The following is an 18,325-nucleotide window of genomic DNA, read 5'->3' as shown; positions in this document are numbered from 1 at the left end:
TGTTCCAGTCTCTCTACCACCTCTCTAACTTTTATTATTTTGTGTGTTTTGGATTAATGCCAGCCTTGTTGGAGTAAGATGGAATCTCTTTGTAGTTTCGATTTGCATTTCTCTAATGGCTAATGATTGTGAGCATTTCCATGTCGTGTATCTGTTAGCTACCTGAATGTCTTCTTTAGTGAAGTGCCTGTCATATCTTTTGCCCATTTTTAAATTGGTTTGTTTGTCTTTTTGTAGTTGAGTTTTTGCAGTATCATGTAGATTTTAGAGATCAGGCGCTGATCGGAAATGTCATAGCTAAAAACTTCTTCCCAGTCTGCAGGTAATCTTTTTACTCTTTTGATGAAGTCTTTGGATGAGCATAGGTGTTTGATTTTTGGGAGCTCCCAGTTATCTTGTTTCTCTTCTGCATTGTTGGTAATGTTTTGTATACTGTTTATGCCATGTATTAGGGCTCCTAACACTGTCCCTATTTTTTCTTCCATGATCTTTATCGTTTTAGATTTTATATTTAGGTGTTTGATCCATTTTGAGTTTGTTTTTGTGTATGGTGTAAGGTATGGGTCTTGTTTCATTTTTTTGCAAATGGATATCTAGTTATACCAGCACAGTTTGTTAAGAAGACTGTCTTTTCCCCATTTAACTGCTTTGGGGCCTTTGTCAAATATCAGCTGCTCATATGTGGATGGATTTATGTCTGGATTCTCAATTCTGTTCCATTGGTCTGTGTATCTGTTGTACCAATACCAGGCTATTTTGACTACTGTGGCGATATAATAGGTTCTAAAATCAGGTAGGGTGATGCCTCCCACTTTGTTCTTTTTCAGTAATGATTTACTTATCCGGGGTCTCTTTTCCCTTCCATATGAAGTTGGTGATTTGTTTCTCCATCTTATTAAAAAGTGTCACTGGAATTTAGATCAGAATTGCATTGTATCTATAGATGGCTTTTGGTAGAATAGACATTTTTACAATGTTAAGTCTTCCTATCCATGAGCAAGGTATGCTTTTCAACTTATTCAGGTCTCTTTTGGTTTCTTGCAGAAGTGTATTTAGTTTTCTTTGTATAAGTCTTTTACATCTCTGGTAAGATTTATTCCTAAGTATTTTATCTTTTTGGGGGCTACTGTAAATGGCATTGATTTGGTGATTTCCTCTTCGATGCTCTTTTTGTTGGTGTAGAGGAATCCAACTGATTTTCGTATGTTTATCTTTTATGCTGATACCCTGCTGAACTATTAGCTTCAGTAGTTTTTTTTTTTAATTCTTTAGGGCTTTCTCTGTATAAGATTATGTCATCAGCAAATAGAGATACTTTTACTTCTTCCTTGCCAATCTGGATGCCCTGTATTTCTTTGTCTAGCCTAATTGCTCTGGTTAGAAGCTCCAGTACAATGTTGAATAAGAGTGGTGATAAAGGGCATCTTTGTCTGGTTCCAGATCTCAAGGGGAATGCTTTCAGACTCTCTCCGTTTAGGATGATATTGGCTGTTGGCTTTGTATAAATGCCCTTTATTATGTTGAAAAATTTTCCTTCTATTCCTATTTTGCTGTTTTTATCATGAATGGGTGTTGAACTTTTTGAAATGCCTTTTCTGCATTGATTGATAAAATCATGTGGTTCTTGTCTTTTGTTTTATTTATACGATAAAAAAAAAAAGATTATATTAATTGTTTTTCTAATGTTGAACCATCCCTGCATACCTGGTATGAATCCCACTTGGTCATGGTGAATTATTTTTTTGATATGTTATTGAATTCTATTAGCTAGAATTTTGTTGTGGGTTTTTGCATCTACATTAATAGGTCTGTAATTTTCTTTTTTTGTAGTGTCTATATCTGGTTTGGGTATTAAGGATATGCTGGCTTCATAGAATGAGTTTGGGAGTATTCTGTCCTTTTCTATGCTCTGAAATACCTTTAGTAGTAGTGGTGTTAACTCTTCCCTGAAAGTTTGGTAGAACTCAGGAGTGAAACCCTCTGGGCCAGGGCTTTTTTTTGTTGGGAGGTTTTTGATTACCTTTTCAGTCTCTTCTTTTGTTATGGGTCTTTTTAGTTGTTCTACCTCTGTTTGTGTTAGTTTAGGTAGGTAGTGTGTTTCTAGGAATTCATCCATCTCTTCTAGGTTTTCAAATTTGTTGGAGTATAATTTTTCATAGTAATCTGATATGATTCTTTTAATTTCAGTTGGGTGTGTTGTGATATTGCATTTCTTATTTGGTTTATTTGCTTCATGTCCTGTTTGTGTTTTGTCAGTTTGGCCAGTGGTTTACCAATTTTGTTAATTTTTTTGAAGAATCAGCTTTCAGTCTTGTTAATTCTTAAAATTGTTTTTCTGTTTTCTATTTCGTTTTATTCTGCTCTAATTTTTATTATTTGCTTTCTTCTGCTGCCTGAGGGTTTCTTTTGTTGCTCTCTTTTTGTTTGTCCAAGTATCTTGCAGGCTTTTCATTGGGTGCGTAAACATTTACTATGGTTGTATCCTCGTGGTATTTTGTCCCTTTAATCATTATGTACTGTCCTTCCATATCCTTTGTGGTAGATTTAACTTTAAAGTCTATTTTGTCAGAAATTAATTTTGCCACACCTGCTCTTTTTTGATTGTTGTTTGCTTGATGTATTTTTTTCCATCCTTTGAGTTTTAGTTTGTTTGTGTCTCTAAGGTGTGTCTCTTGTAGGCAGGATATAGATGGATCGTGTTTTTTTCTAATGCATTCTGACACTCTGTGTCTCTTTATCGATGCATTTAGTCCATTTACATTCAGGGTAATTATGAATAGGTATGAGTTTAGTGCCATCATTTTGATGTCTTTTTTTGTGTGTTGTACACAGTTGCTTTTTCCCACTGAATTTTTTGTGCTAAGTAGTTTATATATTTTCTTTTCCTCTTATTCGTTGTTGTTGATTTTGTTTCTGCTGAGTCTCTATTCTTTTCTTGTAGTTTATTTTGATTTGTAGGATCGTTTGTCTGCTTTGTGGTTACCTTAATATTTACCCCTATTTTCCTAAATTTAAACCTAACTTTTATTTCTTTATATCACCTTGTCTTCCTCTGCATATGAAAGATCTATGATTACTTTTCTTAGTCCCTCTTTATTGTTCTCTTGTTTTACATAATAATATCGCTGTTACCTTGTTTTGGGCTTTTTTTTTTTTTTTTTATAATCTTGCTTTGTGTTTTTGGATTTCCCTGTCTGGGTTGACTTCTGGTTGCTCTGCCCATTGTTCTAGTCTTGGGTTGATACCTGATATTATTGATTTTCTAACCAAAGAACTCCCTTTAGTATTTCTTGTAGTTTTGGTTTGGTTTTTAGAAATTCCCTAACGTTCTGTTTATCTGGAAATGTCCTAATTTCACCTTCTTATTTGAGAGACAGCTTTGCTGGCTATATGATTCTTGGCTGGCAGCTTTTTATGTTCAGTACTTTGTATGCATCATCCCATTGCCTTCTTGCCTGCATGGTTTCTGCCGAGTAGTCCAAGTTTATTATTGACTCTCTTTTGTAAGTGACTCTTCATTTATCCCTGGCTGCTCTTAAAATTCTCTCTTTATCTTTGGTTTTGGTGAGTTTGATTATATGTCTTGGTGACTGTGTTTTAAAACCTACCTTATGTGGAGTTCAGTGAGCATCTCGGATAAATATCTTCTCATCTCTCCCGATATCAGGGAAGTTTTCTGCCAAGAAATCTTCAACAATTCTCTCCTTATTTTCTGTTATCCCTTCCTGTTGTGGTAGTCCTATCACTCGTAGGTTATTTCTCTTGTTAGAGTCCCACATGATTCTTAAGTTTTCTTCATTTTTTTAAATTCTTTTATCTGATTTTTGTTCAAATATATTGATGCCAAGTGCTTTATCTTCAAGTTCATTAATTCTGCCTTCTACATGCTCAATTCTGCTCCTCTGAGTTTCTATTGAGTTATCTAATGCTGTAATTTTATTTTTAATCTTCTGAATTTCTGATTGCTGCCTGTCAGTGGATTTTTCCAGCTTATTAAATTTTTTGTTATGTTCCTGAATAACCTTTTTAATTTCTTCAACTGCTTTATCTGTGTGTTCCTTGGCTTGTTCCCTTCCTGATATCTTGAAGGGTTCTGTATATTAATCTTCCGTGTTCTGCTTCCAGTAATTGCAGGAAGGCACTTTCATCTAGAAGATCCCTTGATTCTTTGTTTGAGAGCTTGTTGAAGTGATCATGGTCTGTTTCTGTATGTGACTTGATACTGAGTGTTGTCTCCAGGCCATATATAAGTGATTGTATTAGTTTATTGCTGACTGTATCTTAGCTTCTTTATTTGTTTTAATATGCCCAAATGGGTAGTGAGGTAGATTGATTATTTTCACCTTTGAAACTTTGATGTCCTATCACCAGATGGCTAGAGCCGTTATCAGGTATATCGGTCTAGGAGTCCATTCACTTTTCTTGTGTGGATTCACCTCAAGTGTCTAGGGAGCTGCTTACCAAGTGTGTGGTATAGGCTTTGTCCTACAGTCTTAGAGGGGCAGGGATGTTTGGTGTAGGTATCAGTATCTGGTTGCAGCAGGGAGTCACTCTCTGAATAAGGCAGGGGGCTGAGAATTTTCCTCCAAGTGTCTCTGGGGAAAGCGTGCCCCTCTTTCCTAGAGTGCACAGGTGGGTGGATTCTGCAGACGGACCATGGGCACCCATCGTTTTTGGTTGTAGGGACTGGGAGGTATCCGTTTTCCTTGGACCCGTGTTGTGGGTAGCTGGGTGACCAGAGTGGAGCCACTGGTCCTTAGGCCCCTGATGTGGGTAGGTGAGGACCGTGTTTAATAGACAAAGTGGTGTTAAACATCAAACGCCCACCTCTCCACCGCACAGCTGAAACAGCTGTAGTCTACCAACGAGGGTCTGTTCTCCTGAAATAGACCCACACAGGTCCACGCAGGGGGAAAGGTATGCAAAGTCCACGGACGGTTTATACCTGGGCAGGAGCCACTTCTGCCCTGAGCTCCCCAGGTTGGTGGAGCTAACAAATTATCTTTTCCCCCAGTTGTAAATTTATTCCTTCTCCAAGGCTGTTAGGATGGCTCTAGGTGCTCAACAGGGTCTATCTCAGGCCCTGGATATTCAAAAGCCACTGAAGCTGGCTTGGGAGTGGGGGGCCGCGTGGTAAAATATATGCAAGTTCTTAGCTTTTGCCTAGAGTGCCATTATTCTCTGGTTCCGGAAGTGTGAGTAGGACGTGGGGCTGACTGCTTCTCCCTGAGGAAGCTGCGGCCGAACCCTAGTACCAGCACCTGCAGCCTCTCCCAGGAAAGGTGCTTGCGGGCTCCTGGCGATTTAGGTCTGGTAACTCTTCTCAGCTTCTGAACCGTGTCTTCCTCCCCCTGCTACTCAGTTTGTTTCCTAACTTTGCCTTTGATGTTCAGGGTTCCTAGCTTGTCATAAATATACTTGTTTCACTTGTTTTTTCAGGTCTTTGTTGTAAAGAGTGCTCGCTGGAAGCGTCTGTCTGTTCCCCTCTCTTGGTCCTGTCTCCAAAATCTTTATTTCTTGAAGATACTATGGTAGCTACGCATATTTCATGAGTATAGAGACGTGTAGTCTTGGTTTGCAAATAACACAAATATTGTTACTACATAAAAATACGTATCCTTGTTGAGGCTTCATCTAAAAAGTTTAGCCAAATTGAGTTGTTCTAATTTGCTAGTCAGTGGTACCTCAGAGCAACCTAATCTTTGAGTGCTTTATCCGTTCATCTATCTGTCCACTTCATCCATCCACCCATCCACCCATCCACCCATCCATCCACCCACCCACCCACCCACACACCCACACACCCACCCATGCATCCAATAATTATTTGCTAAGTATTTAGTCTGTACTAAGCACTATTAGATATTTGTAGTGTATAGTGGTAAAATACATGTATATAAGGTATACACAGTTCTGTCTTCATGTTACTTACTAAGTGGTATGACGTTGGCCAAGTTATGTCTCTGTTTAGGCTTCAGCTTCCTTTTCTGTGAAATAGGAATAATAATTTCTATCCTAATGTTTCTATTGGTAGAGTTACAGCTTTTTATAAAGTCACTGTTGCAATATGTTCAATCCTAAGTCTTTTATATTTGTTTTCTGGTTTGGCTGGGAAACTTACCTGGGGGACCAGATAGAGCTTCTGTGTTCTTGGAGTTGTTATGTAATTCTTCCCCAAGGCTTGAGTCAGGGTCCTAGTGGTAGAAATTTTGAGAGTCCCTGGCAAGTTTAACTTTTGTTAATGAAGCTGAATATTAAATAACCAGTTCCCAGTTTGAATTAACTGTCAAATTTATGAAAAAAATAATAGCTAAAACTTAGTGTTTATTAGGTGGCTGGCACTCTTCTGAGCAATTTGCACATATAAAATCATTGAATCCTTGTAATAAGTCTCTGAGATCAGTATCATTATTATCCTTATTTTACAGATGAAGGTGAGTTGCAGAGAAGTCAAGCAATTTGTTCAGGGTCACATGACTAGTAAATTGGCCAAGCTGGGATTTAAACCCAAGTAGTCTGGCTTTTTAGTCTGGCTCAAGAATCTGTTATATAGCCTTCCTGACTATAACCCTATGAATCAGAATCGACTCGACGACAGTGGGTTTTGTACTGTATCCCTAGATTTTTTAATTCTTAACTTTGCTAACCTTTAAAATAGATTGCTGTCTTCAAGTATTTAATTTTTTAACATTATTTTTCCTTCAGACACTTTGCATTCTCAGACTTTGGCAATACTAAGAATAACTGGAATAAGACTATAAATTCTTCATGATTTTTAAATTTCTGTTTTGTGGTAACATTTTCATTTAGACTGAATATTGCATTATTTACTTTTTAACAGCCAAGCACACATTCTTTAAATTGTAATTGTATTTCCCGTAAATTATTTTCTTTCTCTAACTATATGTCTTTCTGATTATGCCTATTGAAATTAACTTTTTTGATTATTGATTTTCTAAAATTTAGTAAGATTAATGTAAAAAATACAGAAAGATACAGAAATAAATGTAACCATCACCTAAGTTTTCATTTGATCATACTGGTTCTGTTTTTTAAAGACATACAGCATAAGAATAACTATAGTCCCTTTTAACATATTTATCCTTTAAAAATATGACTATTAGAAAATAATACTAGTTTAGCCTTTTGAGTGAACACGTATAGTGTTTGAATAACTTTTCTCCCAGTTTTATATTTTTCTGTAATATATGAAATTGTCTGTTTGGTGTAAGAGAATGCCTAATATTTCTCAACAGGTATTCGTACCCCAATTATTAGTGAAATGAAATTGTTCTTCAGAGATTTCGGTGTAGTGTAAATATTTCTCAACAGGTATTCTTACCCCAATTATTAGTGAAATGAAATTGTTCTTCAGAGATTTTGGTGTAGTGTAAAGATAGGTTTATAATAAATATAATATAGAGCCCCTAGAGTGAAATGTGTAAAACAAAGGCAGAAGCCCGAAGTCTCTTCTGGAAATAATAAAGTTGATTTAGATTTACTCTGATAAGGAGGAGAAGAAGACAATTTAACAGTATTGCAAAGGTCCAGTAGCAGCTGATTGACGTTTTATAGAGTTTTTTCATACTAACATTTGGATTACCATCTTAATAGCTGTTTACTTTGTTGACTAAATGAGTAAGATAGTCATCAAGAAAGTGCTTCCTCTTTCTATTCATATTATTTGATAGATAAGACCACCTGATAATGAAAGTGGTTTTTGTTTTAAAGAGAAATATGTAATAGAGATGGTTGCTGAGGTTCCTAATATTTTGTCACCATAATTTTTAATATTCATCAGTAAAGATAATTTAGAATCTGGCAGAAAAACTATATTACAGAATAATGACATATTGAAATTTCAAATAAATTATTGAAGAAAAAACTAATAAGATTTTTTAAAATTGCCAGATAACTTAGTAAATTACATTGGTTTTTTGAGATAAGTAGTAGATTGAGTTTGTGCTCATTTTCTAGCAGTTAAATATCTCAATTTTTTCAATAATAGAAATGTAAAGTAGGTAAATGCAACCAATTTAAATTGAAAGCCTCTTATATTAATAATAATTCCAAACAGACATTAAGCCTGATCTCTGCCCCCAGAGTTTATGGACATATCTTAATTGTATTCTTTATCAGCCTTAAGTATATGAGACTAGAAATACACAATTGAAACAGGGTGGTGCACTAGAAAGACACAAATGAAATAAAAAAAACAGTATAAGTGAGTGCAGATATGAATTGTGAAGCTACCAAGTACATGTGAGTGAGAATTGAATACAGAAGAAATCACTTAGGATGTAAGGATAATCAAAGAAAGTAAGGAAAGGCATTAAGGTCTGAAGTGGTCTTTGATAATTAATGAAGTAATATTAACTAAGATTTTCATAGTACTTTGCCATTTTACAAAGCATATTCTCTTATACTGCCTTCACAGTGACTCTGAAAAGGGATGGATAGGCATTGTTAATATCCATCCCTGAGCTAAAAATGAGAAAATTGAGGCACAAAAACCTTCATTGAGTTGGCCAGACTCATGAAGCTAATAAGTGGAAGAGACATTTGAGAATAATTTTTTGATTGCCGAAACCTACATAGCTAGTTAGATGATGGAACTAGAATTTAAACCCAGGACTGTTTGGCATCAAAGTCTATGATGTAATACTGCTGCCAGTTGTTACACATACACACGCTCTGAATTTTGTCTGCATAGTGCTGTGTTATGTATGTGAGAATACAAAGATGAGTTTGACACCTCTACGAAGAGACCTTTTACTGAAAGGTTTATTATGGGGAGTATGCATACAAGGCCCATGAACAAAGTAGAGGCCAGAAGAAAAAGTCAAGGAAACCATTGTGATAAGCTCGTTGCTGTCGAGTTGATTCTTATAGTGACCCTATATGACAGTAGAACTATACCATACGGTTTCTACGGAGCAGCTGGTGGATTTGAACTGCCGATTTGGTTAGCAGCTGAGCTCTTAAGCAGTAAACTAATTTATGTAAAGAAATTTTACACACTGAAATAAAAAAAAATAATATACCAGCGTACAAGCAGGCCAAATACGTGAACATGATTTTAAAAAGCAACAACTAAAATATTCAATACATCAACAATCAGTAAAGATGATTGACTATAAAAGATGGCCCAGTCTATGTTTCATTAACCATTGTATTTCCAAAGTCTAGAGCAGAGTAGGAACTCATATATTTGTTTAATGGATAAGGAAATATGAAAAAATACTCAGCCATACTTGTAATTAAGAAATGCAGTTAAATTAAGGTACCATTTTTCAGTTAACAATTATCAAATCAAAAACAGAGAGAAAGATATGATGGAGGAGAGGGTACAATGAAATACATAGGCATACACTTCTGATGGAAGTATAAATCAATTCACTTTTCTTGGAAAGCAATTTTATAATATATAATAGCCTTAAAAAAATTCTAAATTTTGACCCAGAATTTCTATTCTGGAATCTATGCTGACACAGTAATCCTAAATATGTAAAATATCTTGCACAAAATGTATATGATAGCTTTATATATAACACAGAAATTTGGAAAGAGTATAAATATCCATCTGTAGGAAAGGTTAAGTAAACTTTGGCAAGTCTCTTTAATGAATTATTATGCATAAGTTATATAAATGTGTGAAATAACATGGAAAAGTACTTGAGTTCAATAAAAAATAACATATAAAACACGTGCATAAAGGATAGCGTAAAAATCTACATGAAAAAAGCTAGAAAGAAATGTGTCTACAATGTTAGATATTTGGATAATGGAATATCAGGTGATTTTTTTTCCTTTTTTTTTATTTTCTTAAAAATTTTGTTAAAAAATAAGTTTATGAAACGTATATTATTTTTCTTTAGAAATGTGATTAGTAAGTAAACATCTGTTTATTGCCAAATCACTTAGCTATATCTTAATCGCCTTTCAAATATTTTAGTATGAAGGTTCTTTTTTTTTTAGAAAAGAAAAATTCATTTTAAACTAGTGTTAGAATCTTTGTTTTGTCTGTGAATTTCTATTAATTTTACTTTCTCTTCCATATCCCAATAATTTTAGATTTAATTCAAGACTGGTCCAGTGATAGTGCTCCAGACATTTTTTCATTTGTTCCATATACATGGAATTTTAAAATCATGTTTCATCAGTTTGAAATGATTTGGGCTGCTAATCAACACAACTGGATTGACTGTTCCACCAAACAGCAGGAAAATGGTAAGAAATTGTTGAAAATTAGGTTAAGTGTTCTGCTCATTAAGAAAAATACCAGCAAAGAAAATCAGTATTGATTTTATGGTTTTTAGATAGTAGAATTAATTTTTTCCCATTATCTTGTAGACTCTCAGAAGACCATTTCAGTGTTTGTTTTAGACTAAGTATATTGTCTTATTTAAGTTTGCATTTAAGGCAATTTTTAATTAAAATTTTTTGAGGTTAAAAGTAAATTTACTTTTCCTTTTCTTTTTTTGTAGTTTATCTGGCAGCCTGTGGAGAAACACTGAATATTGATTTTTCTTTGCCTTTTACGGACTTTGTGCCAGCTACATGTAATACCAGGTTCTCTTTAAAAGTATGTATAATTATATGCGTTGTTTATTTCACGAGGTTTATTAGTAAGTTTTATTTCTCAAAGCTTTTCTTTTACTATTCCCTGGAAATCTGAGGTATTTTAGTTTTCCTCCATTCATTCAGCCTCATAGAGTTGCTGCTGTTTCCTTTTTGTAGTTAACTGTGCCTAAGAAGTTGGACCCTCTCACCAGCACCACCCCCCCCAAAAATTCCTAAATTGGTTATTTTATTAGAGCTTATTTCTAACCTCTGTGGCTAATCTATACCTTCTCCTAATAATTGTTTCTAGCTCTAATATTCACTAGATTTATGAAGTAGATTTTACACTTCTCTGTATTTGGTTCCTAATCACAACCAGAAATTCAAGGAATAACCACAGGGACCTTTCTTTCCTTTATCAGAAAGCAGGCTTTTATGTACTTTTAAAGTTGGAATTTTGTGGAGCATCTCATCTTAAGGCATGGACAAGTAGTAGTTGTACTAATTGTGGTACGGTTGTAACAATAATAATGTGAGCAGCTAACCACCTATTAAACATTTTTCATGTGTCCAATAACCTTTCAAGGGCTTTACATGTAGTAACTCATTTAATTCTAAGAACAACATTCCTGAGGTGGTGGTTATTACTATCATATGCATCTACCAATTAGGAAACTGAGTTTATGTAACTTGTCATGCAGCTAGTGAGTGGCCAAACTGGAATTTGAACGACAGCTTTGAACAGGTTCAGAATGTTTCAGTAATTGCCAGTGTAAATGAGGGCAGCAAATGTGTTGCATAACAACCAGATCTGTCTCCAGTGGGATTTTGACCTGAGTAGGAAACAAACAGCAGCGCCCACTCAGAGATGGCAGCCAGCCCTGCTGCTTTGAATGTGTGTCACTCTCCACAGTCCTACCAAAGTCCAGTCTCCTGCGTGGATCCTAAAAGTTTCAGGAGCCTGAGCAGGAGATTGGATTATCAGCAGGACTGTGGAGAGCCACACGTGTTCAGGGCAGCACAGTCGGCCACCATTTCTGAGTTGGTCACTGCTGTTCATTTCCTACTCAGATCAAAATTCCATGGGCAACAGATTCGGCTGCTGTGCAATACTTACGCTGCCCTCAGTTATGTTGGCAATTACCAAACAGTTTCAAACCGATTCAAAGCCCTGATTTGAACCTAGGCAATATAGCGTAGGGGTCCATTCTTTTAACCACTGTACTATACTACCTAATGAGAAACCAGGCATCAATATGAAAAAAGATTAGACAACCTGTAAGGACAAAAATGAAACCTAATGAAGATCTGTAGATGTACCAATTCAGCATTATTAAAAGTAAGTTGAGGAACCAAGTCTTACGAGAATCAAGAGAGACAATATTTTTAAAATAACAATAATAATAATTTAAAAAAAAAAAGAACACAGTTTCACTTGGACTTATATTGGTGAAGCTATTTTTTTATTTTTTACTGAGTCACTTGTGAAGTATGTCTTTTTCTTTTTCACTGTTATGTGAATATTGTGCTGTTTCTTTCCCTAGTTTCTTTTCCTTTGTTTTTCAATCAGAATTTAGTTTTTGTCAATGTAAATTTTTTTTCCAGTTATTACTGAACCATTCAATGTAAAATCTTCCACTTGAAAATTATGTTTATTTTCTCTCAATTTTATTTTCAAGATTGTTGTAGATATATTCGACTATAAATAGTATCCTATTTTTTTTTTTTTTAACATTAACGTACCAATTTTATTACTTTTGGTTATTATAAATTATTTTTTAGGGTGAAGATGTTGATCTTCATTTGTTTCTACCAGATTGCCACCCTAGTAAATATTCATTATTTATACTGGTAAAAAATTGCCACCCAAATAAAATGACTCATGATACTGGTATTCCTGCTGAGTGTCAAAGTGGCCAGAAAACAGTTAAACCAAAGTGGCGGAATATTACTCAAGAAAAGTAAGTCACAAAAACCAGTGACCTAAGCACTAAGCATTTTGTGTTTATGTGTGGAGAAATGATTATTGATTTAAAGAATAATAAAATTCACTTGCCTGTAACTGATGTCTTTACAGTTAGAGGAACAAGTACTAGAAACTTTGTTTTTTACTCTTCAAAGGGCTGGTTGGGTTGAATGCTGGACTGTCCCAAGTGTGATGTTGACAATTGATTATACATGGCATCCAATTTATCCACAAAAAGCAGATGAACAGCTAAAACAATCATGTAAGTGTTTTTACATAATATGTACCTTGAAACATCTGGCATTATGATTGGATAATCATCTGGCATCATTGTGTATATCTATAATCTTTTATAAATTCTGTTATAATTATAGCTAACATTTTTCAGGCATTTACCATGTATCAAACACTGGGCCAAGCAGTTTCCCAGCTTTCATTATTTCATTTAATCTTTACAATAACTGTATGAGATAGATATTATTATTGTTCTCATTTTAGAGTTGACAGAATGTGCTCAGAGAAGGTAAGTAATTTTCCTAAGGTCTGCCAAGCTAGAAGCAGCAGAGCTGGAATATGAAACAGGGCGTGGATGAATCTATCTATAGTCATGTGCCGCATAATGTTCGTTTGGGCAATGTCTGACTGCATGTATGTCCATGGGCCCGTAAAGTTATAATAGACTTCAGAAATCCTGATTGGAGAATAGGACATAGTGGACGTAACCAGACAGAGCAGACATAGCAGACGCAAAGCTTCCTGCGTGCATCTCATGTATCTCATGTTTCTTATATATAAAGTGATTGTGCTGCTGGGTGTATAAATGGTATGGTACATATATAACATCATGATAAATGCCTGTGTTACTGGTTTATGTGTGTACTGTACTATACTTTCTAGCATTATTTTTATGTGCACTTTCCCTACTTACAGATAAAAAGTTTACTGTATAACACTGTATGCTTCGACTTGTAGGTAGCAGCATCCTATCTTGTGTTTGCATAATGTCCAAGTCACATAATGTCCTATTTCACAGACTGTATCATGGATATTAAGCGAAACGTGACTCTGTTTAAAGTGCTTGATTTTGTGGAATATTAGTTTCTTTGATGCATTTTAACAATTACATAATTTAGAACTCCTTGAAGGTAATTTCCTTTATTACCCAGGTAATAAAGGAAACGAGTCAGGAGAGCTTAGTGAGTTAAGTTTCAAATAATAGTTTTCATTGTTGTTTATATACATGGAAGCTTGATAATATGTTGTATTTGAACAGCTGTTTATATAAAAACAACTCTGTAGTTTAATGCCAAGTATAGTTAACGCCTAATTGTGACTCAGATTTATACTGCAGGGACTCAATGGAAGTGTTTGTTCTTATGTTAGTGGGAACTTTTTGTTGATTCTGTACCATCTGATTTATGTATTTCTCTCCATATTTCATGAAGTCTGTTCTTATTTGCTTTCTTCATTATTGGTATTTCAGTCTGTTTTCATTACATGCTGTACCTGTAGCATCAAGATTATTCGCTTTCATATTTGCAAAGTGAAATTTCTTAGTAACTATTTCCTTGAAGAACTTCAAAGAATTACTTTTCCCCTTTGCTCAAACACCATTAATCTTTTTTTCCCCTCAAATTCTTGCAGTGTCAGAAATGGAAGAAACAATGCTGTCTGTACTAAGGCCATCCCAAAAAGCGACAGACAGAGCTGTTTCTTCTCCCTCTGCATCTTCACGTCCACCTGTTGATCCCTCAGAACTTCCACCTGATAAACTTCATGTAGAACTGGAACTTTCCCCAGATTCCCAGATAACTCTCTATGGACCTCTGTTAAATGCCTTTCTGTGTATAAAGGTATAATTTAAAAAATTGCATGTTTTTAAACATAGGCAGAGCATTCAGAATCTAATTAACAATTGAGACTATTTGAAATAACAAGTTGGAGGATTTAAGTATTGAGTATACATTATACTGGACTTGTGATGATAGACTCAGTTACAAAATTATTTATTACAAATAGTGCACTCTTCAATTCAGTTCAATTTTATTGAGGATTTAATGTGTTCCAGAAAGCTACTTGTTACAGAGATGAAATAACATCTATTCTCAAGGACTATGTAGGCCAGAGGGAGAGACACATATATGACAAATTTTAGTGTATCCTAATTAACGTAGCAATAGAAGTGTAAGAGAATCTTGTTATCTGAGGATAATTCGTTCCAGGAAGATCTACTTCAAGTGAATCCAACAACGTTTAATGGTAAATAATGAGCAAAAGATTTGTTTGGATCTTTGTCTATTAAAAATTTAAAGCAAATATGTGAAAAATAAACTTATCTCAGAGTAAACCAAATTTAGATTCTGAATAAATATGCACTGATACGTAGAACAAAGACCAAATGTAGTGTTGATTCATTTTGATATAATTTTTCCACTGAAATTGTCTGATCATACAGTATAACACTTTAAGTTTGATTTCTATAGTATGATTATGAAGAGAGGCTAGTTTTGGAAAAATATTTGAGGACTTCATCACTTTTCTAGAGACCGCTGTAGTTCTTTTGATATTCAAATCGTATTTTTAAAAGGTCCCCAGCAGGTCACCCTTTTTGTCAGTTTACTCTCCTTGGTTGGTAATTGCTCTGATCCTCCCAGACTCCCACAACTGATAGCTTTGCCTGTGATTGGAGCAGTTCTCCAACATCACTTTCACTAACTTCATGAAATGTTGCGTTTTCCAGGACTTTACAAATTCACTTTGCTTTTGATTTTCATCGTACGTTGTTTGTTTACTACATCTGATAATTAAAGAGAGACTAATTATCAAAACATTAACATCATTAGTAGTAGAGTTACTTGTGGTGGGATGTTTGCATGGGTGTAATTTTATAAAAAATAGATCTAGACCCATTGCTGTCAAGTCAATTCTGGCTTGTGGTGACCTCACACGCTTACTTATTTGGTTTCTTTTGCAATTTTGCATCTATAAACCCATTGCCGTCAAGTTGATTCTGACTCATAGTGACCCTATAGGACAGAGTAGAACTGCCCTACAGGGTTTCCAAGGAGCACCTGGTGGATTCCAACTGCCAACCTTTTTGGTTAGCAGTCATAGCTTTTAACCACTATGCCACCAGGGTTTCCTATAATGGTTTAAATGTTGAATAGTTAGCTAGCGAGAAATCCTATATAAGGAGTAATCAATTCTGGAAAGAGGCAAAGATAATCAGTGTTGGTCGGAGAAGGACAAATAAGATTTGTTAGGGACATGTTAGCTGAATGAGGTTTTAAAATCTCAGTATTTGAGTCCCTGGGTGCGGTGCAAAAGGTCAGTGTGCTTTGCTACTAGCTGAAAGGTTGGAGATTTGAGTCCACCCAGAGACACCTTGGAAGAAAGGCCTGGTGATCAATTTCTGAAAAATCAGCCATTGAAAACTCTATGGAGCACGGTTCTGCTCTGACACACGTGGCAACCACCATGAGTGGGAATTGACTTGATGGCAACTGGGAAAAAATATTTACTAAAAGCCATCATAAAGCATCTGTAAGATAAAAGATGTGAGGAAAAATATATTTAATATTTGTGGAAACCTAAAGTTTCTATTCTGATTCCCCCCCCCCCCCCAGTAACCTAGGGTAGCTTGCTAAAGGAGTAAATCTTCAGATCAAGGTTTTTATTCTTAAAATCGAGCATGCCACAAACTTGACAAAAGAGCACATTTTTCTAGTTCTTTAAACTAATTTTTGTGGGCTCGTTTGGAATTGATTTTAAAGATAGGGTAAGTTTTCATGCTATCAACTCTTAAATGCAACTGGAAGTTTTATTTGTTTATAAATACCCCTATGTATTCATTAATCTGAAAAATACGTAGAAATTTGCCACAGTATTTTACTACGTGCCTTTTATTTGGCCAGTCTTTTTTTGATTTTTTTTCTTACTGGATTCTTAAGTAATGAACCCCTTTAGATGAAATTCACATATTTAAAAAAAAAAAAAAGGAAATCAGGAACTCAGGATCAAACATTTAACATTAGGCTAACAGACATAATTAACCATTGTTGACAGGAATATTTTAAAAACTTTTGATTACTACTGACAAGTCAAATAGGCAAAATTTAATTTTAGAATCAATGGGAAGAAAAAGTTTCAACTAAAACTCAATTTAAATTTACTTTTAAAACATCCAAAAGAAGTTAGAATATTAATGGTTGAAATACTCCAGCATAAAAAACTAAGATGAATATGTGAAAGGAAGTTTTGATAACTGTTGATAACATATACTTTTGTCTCATCAGTAACCAGAATTGGACATTCATTTTAAAATTGTTAAAACATTCTTGATAAATAATTGCAACTAGAATGTGTGATTTAGAGTATTTAGCCAGATTCATTTTCCATGAATTGATCTGCCTCCCCTAAAGGATGTCCTTGGGTACTGTCTCAGAACTCTGAGAAGCAGGTGGAAAACCAGTGACCATACCAGTCTTCAAAGGTCTCTCCTAGGACCTAAAGTACAAGTGTTTGGTATAATTGGGTAGTGTTGTCATGAAGTTTTACTGTAAACTTCTGCTACTTTTTGTGGGGTTTTTTTTTTTTTAAACAGTATATTTATTTGCGAAGAAGCTAAGTGTAGGTCTTAAAAATATTTATATATATTTTTCATTTTAAGGAAATAGACCTGATTTTTTTATTACAGTAGACTAAGGGGATACTTAGTTTATAAATTTAGGGTTCTTAGGTGAAATTTTATCTCTTTTGATAGCAGTTTGTTTCTTCTTAATATTTATAGGAAAATTACTTTGGGGAGGATGACATGTATATGGATTTCGAAGAGGTTATTTCTAGTCCTGTTCTGTCACTGTCAACATCATCCAGCTCTGGATGGACTGCTGTTGGAATGGAAAATGACAAAAAGGAAAATGAAAGTTCAGCCAAGTCAGTTCATCCACTTTCTTTGCGTCCTTGGGATATAACTGTACTTATTAATTTGTACAAAGTTCATGGGCGTCTTCCTGTGGTAAGTTTCTACATATCAACATAGTCTGGAATAGATTATGAAACCCACATAGTATGGGAAACTATATATGTATGTATGCACACACACTTATAAAAAATTAGACTCAAAAACTTCTAAATTTATTGTTTTACTTTCATAAAGCTAACATATTCTTCAAAATATGGTTACTTGATAATAATTTTACTTTTCTGTTTTTATTCTTTCACTTTAATTTTTTTACTGTTCTGTGTAACTTTAGAACATTTCGTCTTGGCATTCAATTTCTGGGTTTACGGTTAACTGGATAGATACTCAAGAACTTATATTTTCTTAGCCTTTGTCTCGAGACTCTAGACCAGTTTCGGATCTTATGGTGCACGTATTATAAAATCCAGTTCCAGGAGGTTGCCCTGGAGGCTGAATTGTGTCAGGCTTGTAGACTGAGCACAGAATCCTTGTTCACTCTAAGGATGCACCTTGGACCTCTTGGTGCTGGCTTGGAATGAGATTATATTTCCCTAAAGGCTCAGGGACTTTGGAGCCAGGCCAGATAGGCAGGGGGTGGTGACCTTAGAGCATTGTGGTGCGTACTGGTTACGTCATGAACCCAGGTTTTCACACCAGAGAAGTCCCCTTTGGTGCTCCATGCAGCTAATGTTCTTATTGGGGGTACAGAATAGTTATTTTTGTTGGTAAACACTGTTTATTCTCTTTTAAAAATCAAAGTCTCTTAATCATGGTAAATGTAATGTTATTTTCCTGTACTTCCTTGGTCTTTGCCTTTTCTGTATCTTGATTAT

The 18,325-nt window shown here is 34.9% G+C and overlaps 1 protein-coding gene across 15 annotated transcripts in view; it reads left to right on the top strand.

The window, feature by feature from the left end:
* The window catches only part of BLTP1 (bridge-like lipid transfer protein family member 1), a 237,137-nt gene that overhangs the window by 78,295 nt on the left and 140,517 nt on the right, over nt 1–18,325 (top strand). For 14 of the 15 annotated variants that reach the window (XM_064285385.1, XM_064285382.1, XM_064285392.1 and 11 more), the window contains 6 exons: nt 10,075–10,230; nt 10,488–10,585; nt 12,346–12,524; nt 12,685–12,791; nt 14,174–14,382; nt 17,319–17,546. In XM_064285385.1, the coding sequence (XP_064141455.1) occupies nt 10,075–10,230; nt 10,488–10,585; nt 12,346–12,524; nt 12,685–12,791; nt 14,174–14,382; nt 17,319–17,546 (977 nt within the window). Of the gene's footprint in view, nt 1–10,074; nt 10,231–10,487; nt 10,586–12,345; nt 12,525–12,640; nt 12,792–14,173; nt 14,383–17,318; nt 17,547–18,325 lie in introns of those variants that run through there. The other variant, XM_023548638.2, reaches the window with a different exon arrangement.

This window comes from Loxodonta africana, chromosome 5 (genome assembly GCF_030014295.1).
Source record: "Loxodonta africana isolate mLoxAfr1 chromosome 5, mLoxAfr1.hap2, whole genome shotgun sequence".
NCBI classification, from domain to species: Eukaryota; Metazoa; Chordata; class Mammalia; order Proboscidea; family Elephantidae; genus Loxodonta; species Loxodonta africana.
This window is presented reverse-complemented; position numbering and strand designations above follow the sequence as displayed.